The sequence below is a fragment of the Centrocercus urophasianus genome, unplaced genomic scaffold (assembly GCF_019232065.1).
Source record: "Centrocercus urophasianus isolate 14NV4802_14NV808 unplaced genomic scaffold, USGS_Curo_1.0 seq_2, whole genome shotgun sequence".
Lineage (NCBI taxonomy): Eukaryota > Metazoa > Chordata > Aves > Galliformes > Phasianidae > Centrocercus > Centrocercus urophasianus.
Window position 1 is genome coordinate 4,258,200 of NW_024884755.1, and position 15,979 is coordinate 4,274,178.

The following is a 15,979-nucleotide window of genomic DNA, read 5'->3' on the forward strand; positions in this document are numbered from 1 at the left end:
AGTGACAAAGAAAATATGGAAAAAAATTGGAAAAGGTTTTTGTCAACAAGGAGGGTAAGTCTTGAAGTCTGTCTTTTCTGACAGGAACAGCTAGATTATAACACAGCAACACGTCTAATGGGAGCAGCTGGCACTTGTTGTATCCACTCATGCTTTCCCCTTGGATGTTACTTAGCTCAGCGTCCTGAATCACATATTTCCACGGAAATGATGAGTTGCACTCTTCCACACAACATCTCTCAATGAGGGACCTCATATCTTGAGATATGAGAGGCCTCAATCTAGACACATAAGTGTGTATATGTACACATAATTTTGTTATATTTTTTCTAGTTGCCATCATCCCACAACTTTCTCATTTTTCCTTGGCACAGAGGGGTTAACCACTGCACCATCATCCTTACAAGCTATCAGCACAGAGCTGGTAACAGCACACGTCTAGAATGGAAACTGACAGCCCCTGTCTAACTGCAGAAAAAAGGGGGTGCTGGTCCAATCCAGCTCAACTTTCTTAACCTGAATAGGATATGTGAAGATAAAGCAGCCAAGAGCTGAAGACCCACGGGCTGTGGCTTCCCACAGAAGAGCAAAAAATCCCACAATTCTTTTGGAACTAGAAGGTAAGAGGTTTTTGCTTATGGCAATTTTCTAAAAAGACTATGTTTGGGGATATTTTTTCCAATGGATTAAGCGGTTTTGAAATACAGGCAAGTATTTGAATCTGAAATCTTACAGCCAGCTTCTGATTGCCACTTCTCCCCCCTCACAGGAGCTGAGGCATACTGAGTGATGTCTGTATTAACTCAGCATTTAAAACACACACTTTCCTGTCTTTTTCTACTTACCTCATCTGTTCAGTATCCGCTTTTGTTATGGATCCTCTCTCCTCTTTCCAAATCACACACTATCATAACACATTTCAGATCTTACTGTAAACTTCTTTCTATTTGACTTATCATGCTGACAACTTCCAACAGTTACTAATGCTTTACTGGATTCCATGATCAACACATAACAAAAGCTGCTAAAGCTGCCTCTCAAGGCAAGCTCTGACATGCACTAAGGCACCTCTATCAAAGCAGAATACCTAAAACACCACATTCTCACTTCCCTATGCTAATATGCCTGAGCATGTATTTCAGTGTTTCAGGCACATCTATGTTAGAGAAATGGTCATAAATGTGGTTTTAATCTTGGTGCAGTGCTTGTTGTTTTACCAATATATTATTATGTTATTACAAATGTAAATAAATTTTAGACTATGAAAGAAGAACAAGGATACTCAGTCAAAAGGAATAAATTACTCATAAAATGAGCAGTTTCTCTGCATCTTTTCAAAAGTCTTCAGAATTTCTTCACTCAAAGGCCCAACACACTTATACTTCCTATTTTAAATAAAAGCCTCACACTGCTCCCAGTGACAAAACTTCTGCTGACTTCCAAAGGAGAACTAGCTAAGGTTGGAAACTATGGAGAACCCCAGACAGATTATTTTTCCACAGTAGAAACTACACAAGTAGAAATCCCACCTCCCTGGAAGGCTCAGTCTTCCAGGAACAGAAGAATTCCTGTGGCCATTTTTAACACATGGAAAGTGAGTGCTACAGAAAGTATTGTGTGTTACATTTTGGAATCAGCAAGCAAACCTAAAATAACTTTGATTTCTATCAGAGAATCAAACATTTGCATGACAAATGCGTTGGAATAATCAGTTTTTAAGGTTCGGCAATAGTCCTAAATGTGATATTTGTATGGTGTTCATGTCATATTCAGAGTTGTGTTGTCTGCTTTGCCAAGAAAAGAAACTTCGCAACTCTGTATTTTTGTTTAACCATGCAGAATTGCTTTGAAACACTCAGCCTGGATGATATTGCAACCATTAATTAAGTTCCAATTAGTCTGCTTTCTGTTACCAAAGAAAGAAAAGAATGTGATATTCATAACCTCCTACTTTGCAGAACTTACCTAAAATACAAATAAGAAGACACTCTACAATGATGGTGATATTGAGCAGGAAAAAAAAAGAGTAATTGGAATCTCAATGCTTCATAGTTTTCAATGGAAAATATACACCTCTCAGAATGCCATTCCATTAGTAAGTATTAATTTGCAAAGAATACCAAGATCTTGCAAAATTACAGCGTTGTTTGGGAAGGGAAAAAACAAAACTTTCAATATGGTCAATTCTGTGTAAACCACTGAAAAGACAGGAAAAAAAAAAAAAAAACCTGCCAAATTTTAATCCCCAAGGTTCAACTTAAACAACTGTATTATCCTCATTTAGGAAAGTATGCAGTGCTAGCATTTTAAAAAAACCAACCATTTATAATTGTCCTTTTCAGTAAGTACCTTCAAAAGCACAGCAAAAATCTGAGGCTCAAGCCAAACACCCTGCTCTGCTGAGTGACACAAAGCAAGTCATGCTACATTTTGCCCCAGCTCATCCACCCAGGCCTACTCATTCTCCTTCCCATTCTGCCCACGCCAAATACAGCTCAGAGAGAATACACAACAGCCAGCAGCTCTAAATTCTTCTTCCTCAGACGCTCCTACACTCCTCTCCAGGGTTTATTTTAATTTCTGAGAGTTCAGGGTCGTGAAGTGTTTGAACATAGATCTAATATAAATCAAGTGACAAAGGAACCAACTGATACATCAGCAGAAACACTGGCTGCTGTAAATATGCAGCTTTTCTTTGACAACCTAAGTTCTGTTTCTATTCTTACAAATATAGTACTATCCTTGTACCCAACACAGGTCAAGCCAACAAAATAATACAGCGCTAAAGCCACACAACTTTCTCAAATGAAGGAGAGGTCAAGAAGTAGTCACTGTTCTAATAATATAGTTTTATAGCTCATCAAAAAATAACAACCAGAAAACATTAGCTTTTTACTGCTCAGGTAAGTACACATTTGTCCCATTTTATTCACACCATTGTATTGATTTGTGTCACGGAACAGTTACAAATTCCACAAGCCATGACTATGAGAAAGGTGATGACAGTGAGCCAGCAGGGAGAGTGGAGGACCTCACCCAGGGACGCCTGCAGACTCCATACGGTTGGCTAAGGAAACATCGTGAGACCAGACGTCGTACTGCCACTTGCGGAGGCCGATCACACCACACAGCACGTTCCCAGAATGAATGCCAACTCTCATGTTGATATCCACACCTGTAGCTTCTCTCACCTGCCTGTAGAAGAGAGGAGTTAGAGCATAATTTAGATTTCTGTCCTTCTCTCTTCCTTCTGGAGATCTATGAAGGTTTAGTCTCATTATATGCTCAGTGCAAAGGCAAGAGACAAACTTACGACCTGATGTGTAACTATCAAACTAGAGGCAATAAATAACATTTGACAATGACAACACTAACAATAACTTGATTCAATACCTTTATAGGGTCTATACAATTAAAAAGTCTTTTGTGTTATGCTTACTTTATTGCTTCACACATGTCCAGTCCCATTTTAACACAGTTTCTGGCATGGACCGGCAAGGACACAGGTAGTCCTGAGACACAGTAGTAACAATCTCCCAGGATTTTTATTCTCATGCATTCGTTCTCCTGAAAAATAATGATTAACATATTTAATGGGAAAAAACAAACAAACAAAGAAAAGAAAAACCTGCAAAGAGACTGATGACACCAAAACTAGGACTTCTCTACGTCATTGTGACAAAGAAAGGTTGTATTCAATCCTGTTTGAAGCAAAACCTACTTCTCATTCTCTGCATTCAAATGACTTAAGGGTAACAGAAATCACTACTTCAAGTGTTTCTGAAATCCAATCTTAATAATTTCTGAATTAATTCTTGGAACTGTTTGCAACTGAAAAAAACCATCAATGGAATTACAGCAGTGAAAAAACTTTCAAAGAATTTATCACTTGGAGGATGAAATCTACTTAACTATCTTTTTATTCATGTGTTAATAAATTAATCACTTTGTTCACCTTTTCATCAGATTTTTAGGGCAGTGTCATAAAACCTTCACAGAATCTAGGGAGAAGTTAGGAATTAGGATGCCTAACCTGGTATATCTGCATACAAAAATTTTATTTTTAAATTTAATGGAAGAGGAAGTTGGCACACAGCAGAGTTTGCTGTCACTTAACATCAAAGCAGTTTGGTAGCAGAAAACTCCCAAACTCTGCAACAGAAGACGATTGCCTGTTGTTGGCTGAAGAGAGAAAAGAAGACCTCATCATATTGTCTTTTGTTAAGATATTACTGACAAATGTTAGCTACAAAGTTTACAAGCAGGCCAGGCTGTGAATGTTTTGACTGACAAGGGGAGATGTCATAATCAGGGACAGCTGCCACTCCAGCTGCAAAACCATCCCTGCTGGGGAACAGGCAGTTTTTCCACCAACTAAAAAACACTATCATTTGCAACAAATCAGTGTCAAGTGATCAAACTAAGCTGTTCTTGTCACTCCAAGCCTCAAAAGGACATCCGTTACTCTCCAACATTTGAAGCCACCCAGTAGATTCTGAGTAAACCAGCTCACACGGCCCTGAGCTTCTCCATTTTGGAGATCAGTGGGTAACTGGAGACTGGATGTTGTGTTGAGGGACATGGTTTAGTAGGAGCTATTGGGAATAGGTGAACGGTTGGACTGGGTGATCTTTTAGGTCTTTTCCAACCTTGGTGATTCTATGATTCTATGAACCTTATGTTAGAGCTGGTAGACTGCAGTATCCAGCTCAGTTTCCAGGTTAGCTTTTATTAGGCAGTTTGGAGCCTACAACATCCTTACATAATAGAAAAGATGACAGAACAAAAACAGAGAATAAAAAAAATAAAGAAATACAAAACACCACAAGAATCTCTTCTTATAGCCCAACAAGAGAGCTGGAAGACCTTGTCTCACAAAATGCAAGTGCTTTTTAAACCAGGCCATTTGCAGAAAGTAGTGAAAAATTCAGATGTATCACTCAAAATCCCAACTCTTTTATATTCTCATACCCAAGGAGCAGTTGCAAACAGTGACCAAGTATCTTTCACCCCAGCTCCTACTGTAGCAAAAAAGCAGCTAGGATGGCATGACTTATTTTTGTGCATTCTTAATTCCTGCTTTGATACCATACAGTAAGTAGGGCCCTCTTATTTTCCAGTACTTTGAAGTTCTAACAACAACTGAATTTTAACTAAATTAAATCCCTGCTGCACAACAAACTGCAACATGTACCTTTGCAATCTGATCAAACTTTCCAAAAAGTTCATTCAGCATCACTACTAGTTCCTTAGGAGAGCAGTCACTGGCAAGGCGAGTAAATCCTACAATGTCTGCATAGAGAATGCTAGACAAGAACAAAAGGAAAACAAAAAAACCAGATGAAATACAAAGATGTGTCTATTCCACAGTCAGTTGCACAAATTAAAATGCACTTAATAGAAAGCACCTCAGCCTTAGGAAAACAACTCCAGAAAACTGGGCGAAGCATCTTGACTCATTACGAGTCTGGGTGACATTATCTTTCAACGACAGGAAAGGAGCTCACTTCACCCTGAAAGTCTGTCCCTGATTTTCAGTACCACTGAACAACATGTGCTAAGAAATTAGCAGCTTATATTAATAAAAATACCTCTAGTATTTCAACTTACCTAACATTTTCATGCCTTTTAACGTATAGAATGTGGAAGTTGTTGTCATGCATTTGCCTATTATCATTAGTTTCCTTTAGTCGCTCTATGATTGCCAGCTTCATTTCCATAGATATATGAGCTGGCAGTATGGATAAAAGCAAATTTTCCTAAAAGGGAGGGAAAAAAAATGAAGGATGTAAAACTCTTCATATACTAATTTTGAAACCGCAGGATTTAGTGACCACAAAAAGGAATTTAGGAGATAAAACCTCTTTATTCAATCACCCTTTGAGGAACGAATGTCACATTTTCCAGAAAAAAACTGTTCCATTTCAGTTCTCAGAAACACTGATTTTACAAATGAGTAAGGGTTGCATTTTATTTTCTTCCTTGTGACCCAGATGCCATGTAACTCTAACTATGAAGCAGAGTAAAGAAAATCAATATTGCTACAATTTCTAGATAAAATAAAACCTCCCCCCCCTCCCCCAAGCCAATCTCAGGATTACATGAGCATTTTCTGATAAACTTTAGATAAAAGCTTAGTTTCTGTAACTAGTAATCTATGCAGTATTAAAAACTCACAAACAGAGCAAACCAGCAACTGATGCCACCGAAATAAAACTTTTCTGAGCTGTGTGAGAATAAATCTTTTCATAAACCACTTACATTACTTGCATATTCAGTGCATTATCTGTTACACTGGCTTTGTCTTAAAAGCCCGCTCTTCAAAAGAAGACAGCATGAATCTGCCAGGCAGAAGAGGAATACAAAGGAAGAGTACTTTTAATCCAGGAAGGGCTCTGCTGCTCCATAGCAGGGTCACCACAGAAAGGGAAGCACCGCATGGAGCAGCTACGAGCAGGAACTTCTGATGACACTGCCAGCAAAGCCAGACGATTGTGTAACTGAGTAAAACTCTGTCCCTTCTGCCTAAAATTTGTCTCCCTTTCCCAAGAAACCATGCAGCAGTCCACAGATGGGAAGAAGCTGCCAGGATTGCTTAACCAGCACTTGCCACCAAAATAAATTCCTTGGGATCACAGTGGGAAGAAGGAACTCATCAAGCACTTGGCTAAACGAGCCCTAGACAGCAGTCTGGCTTGAGACTGCCTCCCAGAAATAGAAAAGCTTCCTTTCACTCCTCCAGCAATTTATTAATAGGAGAGCAAACTTTGGGGAATAACTCAATTGAAAACAGAGCCCCACTGCATGTCATGGGGCCATGTGATGCTTGCTGACATGTTACACAGCTTTCAAGGAAGTGATGATGAACCCCAACCTGCAGTTCTTGTATTATCTTCATAGGGAAAAAATGGCTGGCAAAAAGATAATTGTCTGGCAAATTGCAACACAGCTGAAAAGTAAACTGTCCATAGACTTCAGCTCATCTTCACTTCAAACAACCATAAAACATATGTGCAAGTTACCACATCACCCAAGGATGTTTTAGAAGCACAGTGCTTCTGTAAGCTGCTTAAATACTTTGCTGGCTGTTGCACAGGGAACAGCTTTCAGCCAGGGTTTTCATGCAGGTTTGTCATCTCACATGATTAGCATCAGAGGCATTCTTTTCAATTCTGCCATGTCAGTCACTCCTCAGCCCCTTCCTTTTATCTAGGAACTTGTGGGCAGAGAACTCAGCTCACATCAGCCTTCAAGAGCTGCTGTTCCTAACCCTGCTCACACCAGGACAAAAGGAAGGCATGCTACTTTTGGCTTTGATACTTCCTTACAGTCCTTCCTCAGTAGGAGATTAAAGTTCCTTGCTTACTCCTTAAATACCCCTGGAGTTCAGAGATGTAAATGTTATCATACTCCAAACTGTAATGTATTATATGATTTTTTCATAGAATTACAGAATGGCCTGGGTTGAAAAGGACCATAATGATAATCTAATTTCAATCCCCCTGCTATGTGCAGGGTCACCAGCCACTACACCAGTCTGCCGAGAGCCACATCCAGCCTGGATTTTTTTTTTCCACTTAAGTTTCAATTTTCTCCTAGCAAAACAGTTTCTGAGACAAGAAAACAAAAGGACAAACAATACTGCAGAATTTCAAAGAAAATTCATAACAAAGGGAAGCACAAAACTGTTGAAATTACCCCAAAGTATTTGTCAGGACATTAAGGACATGTTCTTTTGGATTAGGCCAGCCCCATCAACCTTTTGTGCTAGGAAATACAAGTTAGCTGAAATAACTGGCAGTAACATCCTTGCAACAAATACTGTGATTTTCATACATACAAGCTGCATGGAACAGCTTCCTCCTTTCAACTTCCTTCTTTTGTTACTGACAGCACAACTTTTATTTTTCATGCGAGGTGGGTATCATGAAGATCTGCCCAAGCCCTTCTATGAACATTAATCACAAACCTTATAAAATTGCACCAATTTTAGAAATGCAAACAAGCAATTCATAGCAAGAACCACTTCACTCACTTGTTGCCTCTTTTCAATCTTCAGTTTCATTCGGACCTGAATGCACTTTAACGTGTATCTATACAAATCCCACGAAGCAACCTGCATTTGGCGTTTGTGAAATGCACCCATCAAATTACCACAAAGGAAAACGACAGCATTGGCAAGTACCTGCACAAGAAAAATATTTACCTACTGCAGAACAGTCATCGATACTTCACCAGTATGCTTACTAGCTCCTTAAAAGTAATCAATCCCAGGCATTGTTCCCCTTTCCCTTACCCTGTTACACACCAAGTGACAACATTTCCATTGGCCAGGATGTACCTGGACAACAGAAGCCAACTCACACAGTAACGGGCACTCAGGTGGGAACATACAGCAGTACAACGAAACAACTCTGCTGTACCACTTAGCACTTTTATTTGCAGACACCAGTGATTGACTCTCAAAACCATGCATCAGCATGCTGTGTGAAGTCTGACAAATATCTGCATTGAAAGAGCAAGGTGCTGCTGTGAACACACCCTGTAAGTAAGGGATAGGAACACCAAAAGGTTCTGTAGCACTCCCAGGCCCTGCTGACTCCCTGGGGCAGCAGTGGCCCTTTTGATCCACCCAGCAGGCAGTGTCAGATGAAGATAGAACCCATCTGAACATCACAGATTGGGAAGAAAGATTGTGACAAACTTTGTCTTACACTGAGTAACAGTTAAGAAATTCTGTTTCTTCCCTTACATTAGAAAATCAAAATGTATTATAAATGAAAGTAAACAATTTTTTATTGAAGGCATGCAAAACAGACATGGGCTCGTGATCCAAATTCTTGAACTTTGTGGAAGTTTGGAACCTAATCTAACCAGGATAGCTATGCCAATATCAAATGGTAATATGACTATGTTATTTAATGAGTTAAAGTAGCTTTTCCTTACCTGAAACAGAATGGATCTTTTATCTGCATAAGAATCCTTGGATAACACACTTAGAACGATAATATGGGAGAGAGCAGAAAGAACACTAATTATGACTGCATCTCTCATCCCAAAGGGTAGCATGGTATACACTGTGAAGATTATGAACAGAAAAAATGGCACCTAGTTAAAGGGGAAAAAAAAACCAAAACAGTTAATCACACACACTCATTATTGTGTGTTTAACAAAGCTCACTAAAGAAGGAAAGCAGCAGCATTCTTCTCATTTTGAAGTTGAACAATGAAATACTGACATTTCTAAAGCAGAGTTAAAAACATAAGGAAAGAAGTAGCCCCAAAAGCTTCCAGGGAATTAATAGATAAAGATTCAAAGACAAAATGATTAACACAATGCATCACTTAATTTTTCCAGTTGTCCTTGCCCTTCACTCTTAGCTCATCCACTACAGCTGAAGATGCACTTTATCTATCAAGAACAGTGCACTGCAAGGATAGCAAAGTTGAACAGAATGGGATTTCTCACCTTCTCCAAGTTAGTATTTTAATCTTAAAAGTAGCACATTACTTGTTTATTTACTCCATATCTGATAAAATCAAAAGCCCAAATAATAGTTCTCAATCTGACACGAGAATAATCACTATTGCCACTATGTATTTAACAGAAGAGATTTTACAAAATGCACAATGTTCTGCTACACAGCTAGGGATAAAAAGGAACATCTACAGAAGTTATATCCATATTTATAGATCTGTTATAGCCAACAGTTTCCACATATATGCAAAGTAACAATGTCAATCAGAATATATGGCAGTGTCTCTCGCTCAGCTCTTTCTTCCCACTGCAACTCAACTCATGCTGCTCCAGACAGCAGCTTCCTCCAAGGAAGTTTCAAGGCCCACACTACAGTGAAATGCTTATCAGCACAGATCTCTTTGCTTGAGACAGAACGTAACAAGCGAGCAAACAAATAAAAGGTTTCATCCAACAGGAGTAACCTTTTAAACGTCCATCTTTACTATTTCATTTGCACCAAAACTTCCTCTTCCTTACAACCCTCATCAGACCGTTCTGAATGCTGTGCAATATTCTTATAAGCCCAGACAAGCAGAGGTTACACTTCATTTAAACAGTAGCCTTAATCTGTGATAAATTAAGAACTTGCAGTAAAACTTTTGAATTCTCCTATTTGCTTCTGCTTTCTAATCTATAGCTGCCTTCTATTTTTGGCTTTATATCACCTTTATTAACAAGTGACAATGACACAAGACACTGTGTTGCAGCACTGAAAGCAACAGAACCAAATCTTGCTTAATTACATGTTTGTATCTATAATTAAGAACTAGATTTTGGTTTTGTTTTGATTTTTTTTTCTTATGGTGATATCTCCTTTCTTAAATAAAAAAATACTGAATAGCAACTGTAAATACTGGTGCTGGATCCAGGCCATAATACAATCAGATATGGGTTGTTTAACTCATAATTTATATCTTTCTTTATCTGAAATAAAGAGGGGAAAGGGAAGAGTCGGTAAAACAAGATAAAAACTCATTTTTATTTTATTGAAAACCCTTCTGTTTATATTATGAGAATTTAGGAGGAGTTTCCTACAGATTATGGTATTTTTGGCATCACAAAATCTCCCGTCTTCTGATCAGATACCAAGTAATGAACTTGAACCGCACCCAGCTATGCCAGGACGTGTCATTAATTCTTATTGTTCACCTCTGCCATGATGTGAAAACATGCTCTCTAGGGCACACCCAGTCCCAGGGTCCTTTACACATTTCTTGAACACCACTTTGTCACACAGAAATCGATCAAAGCTAATTTTTTAATGCAAAATTCTCTTAGAAGTGAACTTGTAAAGATTTTTAACCTGTTTACACAGAAATAAAATTACAACTTAAAAGACGCAGTTCCTAAATAGAAGTGTGCAATTATCCAACCTTCTTAGCTGAACAAAAACTGACCAGAATGAATTAATCCAGGAATGCACACTAAATCTCAGTTTTATGCTGCTATAATGTTCAGAAAAAATAAAGTGCACAAGTAGATTCACACACAGTGACCACAGGTTTTATGGTAAATACTTGCATAATTGGGAAATACATACCTGTTCCCAGGCTGAAAAATAATCTCCTCGTTCAAGAAGAGGAATGTAACCTATCGTTAAGAAGCAAATCCAAATTGTAACTCCAAATAAGGTTAGCCATCTCCGAAATAAGGATTCGATACATAAAAGTAAGTACATGACTGAAAATATGACAAGAACAGCACATACTGCAATAATGAAGGCAAGATGAATACGTGCTTCCTGAAAAAGCAAAAGAAAGCATTATGTTTGCTCCAACTTTCTCCTTTAGAAAAAAAAACTGGAAAATTCATTTGTACTCTCCTGGAAACAGATCAGAACTCGGGTTAGCGTACTTTAAAAGCTACGCAGTCTGGCTGCAGCAGCACTAACACTTTCTGGTATTGATACATTCAGAGATAATACACAGTACTGAAGATATCCAGTCCACCCAGCTTCAGCTTCACCATTTTCATTTCCCGAACTAATCTTTTTGTTGTTGTCTTTGAAGATAAGTTATAATCCTGATAAATGCATTTACGGAGTTCAAGCTTTGCTAAAGGTGGTGTAGCAGCTCTTTTCCAAGTTTTACAAAGGATGACTTGCAACACATATGAATATTGTTGCTACTCTCCTTTTTTTAAAGGAATAAAAGCTGAACAGTTTACAAGTACAACTGGTATGATTAAATCTCTTTAGCAATTAATCTAAAGCAATTAACTCTTTCCACATGCAGCACTGCATTTGCAAAGCAGTGTTAGAAGGCAATAAAAGACTGTAACAGCTTCCTCATCACTCTTACAACATTATCTTCAGATCAGCTACTCTTTTTTAACTGCTGTCAACTGAGAACACTTGAAGAACATGAGAATTTTTATTTTAGTTTCTTTTTCTTTTTCTTTTTTTTAAACAGAATTATAATATGCTACACAACCACAACTTTCTTTAAGCTGCATCTTTCCTCTGCATACAGTATCCCTGCACTTTGCTGAATGAATACTGATCAATACTCACATCTTTGACAAAAAAGATTATAATTAGTGTGGTCCAGAAGATGATTGCAATGAAGAGCAGCAGTAGCAGGAGTGGAAGCTGCTGGCTCGTGTAACGGTACTTCTCATAGAGAGGGTCTGTGATCCTGCAGTCATCGCTTTCACTGAAGAAGTATTTACCCCTCGCTGGCATTTTATCTCAGACTGGCTGCTATTTCTCTCAGCCGGCAGCGCACACACAAGGACACAGCTGAAACTCCTTCTTCACAGAGAATGCTTGACTTGTTACTGTCGCCTCTGCAATCCGCAGCCACACTGAGTAACCCGGGCTCTTGAATTTGACTTCTCATGAGCATGAACTTCAGATTTCCAATGCTTCCAAAAGTAAGACAGTTAGTCTTCCCAAAACCAGGAGTCTCACGCATGAATCTCTAAATCAATGCATATTGGTGCTGCTAGGAAATTTTTTATGGCTTTTTTTTTCCCCTGCTTTTTTTCCAATTATTATTTTGCAGGACTTCTTGCAGCAAGCATGAATTTTGCTTCCTGGGATGAACTCTGCAGAGAGAAGATACAATTAAAGTAATTGACTTCAGTTGAGCGGACACGGCGTTCTCCAAGAAAAGTGAAAAGCACCTCCTTTCACACTGTTTTGATTAAAAGGAAGGAAAATGAGAAAATGACACAATTCTGTTCAAGCCAAAATTCACTCTACTGTATTAAAAAAAAGATACTTAGCTTCAAGCTGCACAGACTGCATTTATCTCCAGTTAATAGTGTTTCTGCGGCTATCGGTGTGCTCTATTAGCAATGAACACTAAGGAACAAACTGTATTGTTAATTGCTAATGACCAATGCTTTCCAAATAGATTCACAAATATAACTTGTTCCGTGCCAAATGACTTGCAGCAAAGCAAAAGAATGGGGGGATGGGACGGAGGGAAGCATGAAAAACAGGCTTTCAGGAGAAGTTTTATTAGAACTTGATAACAGGACGGCGGCTTCTTTGTCACTTGACTACCGTCACCATGGTGCCTATTTATGTGGGGAGAAAGAACCAGCTAAAAGGAAAGCCAAATTCTAGCCAGCAACTGTCAAAAGACAAAACGTTTAGCCATATGTGTTCACACTGCATTCACACTGCAGTCAGGAGTGCCATAAAGGAAAAAAGTTTCAGAAAGCATACTGAATGATTTAGCCTATGTAAACACAGCCAAACACTAATATACCATCCTTTAACTAACAACCAAGAAGGAACAAACAGACATACCATACTGACACTGGACAAAGAAAAGAAACAGCGAACTTCTGCAGGAAAACGAAAAATTAACCTCTTGCTTACAGTATATCATAAATTTGCATTAATTATAAAAAGATAAAGAGTGTATTGCTCTACTTTCACTGATCACAGAACCATGGAATTGTTTGGGCTGGAAAGGACCCTTAAGGGCCATCCAGTCCAACACCCCTGCAATGCACAGGGACACCCACAGCTCCATGGGGTGAACTGAAGTTAGTAAGTTACGTTAGTTATGTAAGCTAAGTTAGTAAGTGACTTAATGCAGGTATTCAAAGCTGAAATAAAATGGAAGATATTCTTCAACACATCTTTCCCTTCTGCTTAATGGTACAACTGATATCTCACCTGAACTTGTTACTACTGAGCTCTCCTTTGCAATAAAATGGTCTCCCACAGCTCAACCGAAAAAACAATTCGGGCACATACATTATTGGCATATGCATCGTAATGCTCTTTTGCTGCGTGTGTGAATGCATCATAAAGATCATTGGCAGCCAAAGGAAAGGAGATGCCAAGACAGAATTAAAGTATTCACGTCATGCTCTAATATCACATCATCCACATCACACAGGTGACTGCTAAAGCGCTTCACTCTAGCATCGGCCAGTTCCTTGTTCAGAAAAGTGCATCAGGAGTTGCAATTTTCATCTTAGCCTTTCAGTGGGAACGGTGATACTGCTGACCGTGGGAAGGTTTCAGCTGTAACTCACTCCAAAGGCAGAAAACTCACTACTCAGAAGACAAATTTCTTTAATATAATTTCAGAAATCTGATTTTCATGATAGTAAATGTTTTGAGATGCTTTTTTTCCCCTTCCAACTTGCAGAACCAAATCTGCTTTCTAAAATTAAGTATTAATTGCTATGCAGTCATACATTCACAATTACGAGGCACATACAATCCTGCCTTGGGCTGCTGACGCTGAAATCCAGGAAAAACGAATTCACAGTTTTCATTCTGTAATTTATTCTTCTGACCACGTCTCTGAAAACACACCACCAGGGACAATCTATTCTACAGCTCAGTTGTCTAATTAGTTCTAACATCAGTTCAAAAGATGAAAAAGATGTTAAATATTAACTTGGAGCTCTCTCTGAATATTATTAAAGAGTTTTACAACATTCAAAGTCAGAGACAAGTCTTGTCAATGACTTAATTGCTTTTAATAATACAGAGAGTGCTAGCTTATCAATTCATTTATTCCTTCTCTGATACTCACTGCCATGTACGTAATTATGAACGAGGCCTGGGTCATAGCATTTTCTTCTCAAAAACTCTATTAAGTAAAAAAATCCCAGAGCAATACTTCACTGGTTTAACAGAAATCTGTAATGCACTACAAAAACTTGGAGATAATTCTAGACTTGATTCAATTTGCACGTCTCCACTGCCACTACCAGAACCCTGCTGAAAAAGAACCACACAGCAACTTCTGCTCCTCCACCACAAGTTAAGTACTTTGGAATGTCAAATTTCTCACAATACAAGACATCAGCTACTTGCAGCTGCAAAACTGTCAGCACTGTGTGGCTTGATCTAAAACACATAAATCATTACTGATATCAAGTTAAATTACTGGAAAGAATTAATTAAAAAACAAATCTTCTGTTCAAGAAACTAACAGACGTAGCTGGAAGTCCCCACTTTAGGTGCCTTTCCTCTGAATTCTTTCCAAAAGTCATCTTAAAACACAGAAAAAAGACGAGAGAAAACCAAATTCTAAGAATTCTCTGTCTCACAGGTGACAACACAACATCACCAATGGAAGGCACTCCTGCTTAAGTGTACATGAGCACTGCTCCTCACAGTATCACTTATACTTTTTTAGGTCAGTTTCTTGGAGATTTGATGTTCTCACACCACAAGAGTGGCGTAACCCAGAAATGGCAACAGACCACAGAACCCAACAGCACTCCCAGAAGTACCAGCATCAAACACAGCACGCCTAGCAGGGACCAGACCCAGAGCTCTGGTCATCGCCTTAACAAGAAAAAGCATCCTTACTTTGCAAGTCCTCTCCTGTATTCTGGAGAATTAGAAAGGAGTAGGAACAATCTGTCAACACAATTATTTTGTTATGTGTACATAAGAAATAACCCAAATAGTATGGATTGGAAACTGCACTGAGAACTGACAAGAATGCCTACAAAAGAAATACACAACATTCAGCCAGATCCAGATGAGCTCCAGCCATCTGCATGGAAGTTAATGTGACAAAAACCTGCTCAAACAAAGCAAGAAAAACAAACAAGAAAACCAGCAAGATAAGACCCACGGCAGTAAGGTACCTTCCAGACCCTGAATCAGAACCACTACAGCAGCCTTGTAAATCCATTCTGACTGAAGCCAATAGAAACAAAGCTGCATTTATATTCAGCAACAGAAACTTAGGTAAGTACTGGGCAGAATTTCTCTCTCTCTCTCTTGCGCGCACACACACACACACACACACACACACAGCCACCTCTGGCTCACCAGGGCAAAGAAGACCATGTTTTCTGCAGATCTGATAATTTCTGAAGGCTCTATGCTTCCACTTAAAACAATTGCTAAACTCCCCAGTCTCCTACTGACAAAGCCATAGGATTTTGTTATAACAGATTGTGGAAGCTACCATCTTCTGGAGCTCTTCTGTTGTCCAGCACTAGTGAGGCACTTTGTGCCAATAC

At 38.8% G+C, this 15,979-nt stretch overlaps 1 protein-coding gene across 5 annotated transcripts in view; it reads right to left on the reverse strand.

Annotated features, from left to right (window-relative positions):
* The window catches only part of ADCY7 (adenylate cyclase 7), a 59,640-nt gene that overhangs the window by 17,312 nt on the left and 26,349 nt on the right, over positions 1-15,979 (reverse strand). For all 5 annotated transcript variants that reach the window (XM_042821388.1, XM_042821384.1, XM_042821385.1 and 2 more), the window contains 8 exons: positions 12,033-12,568; positions 11,061-11,261; positions 8,947-9,108; positions 8,036-8,185; positions 5,611-5,759; positions 5,195-5,306; positions 3,440-3,567; positions 3,037-3,195 (listed from right to left, as the gene is read on the reverse strand). In XM_042821388.1, the coding sequence (XP_042677322.1) occupies positions 3,037-3,195; positions 3,440-3,567; positions 5,195-5,306; positions 5,611-5,759; positions 8,036-8,185; positions 8,947-9,108; positions 11,061-11,261; positions 12,033-12,203 (1,232 nt within the window). In that variant the 5' untranslated portion in view covers positions 12,204-12,568. The remainder of the gene's footprint in view (positions 1-3,036; positions 3,196-3,439; positions 3,568-5,194; positions 5,307-5,610; positions 5,760-8,035; positions 8,186-8,946; positions 9,109-11,060; positions 11,262-12,032; positions 12,569-15,979) is intronic.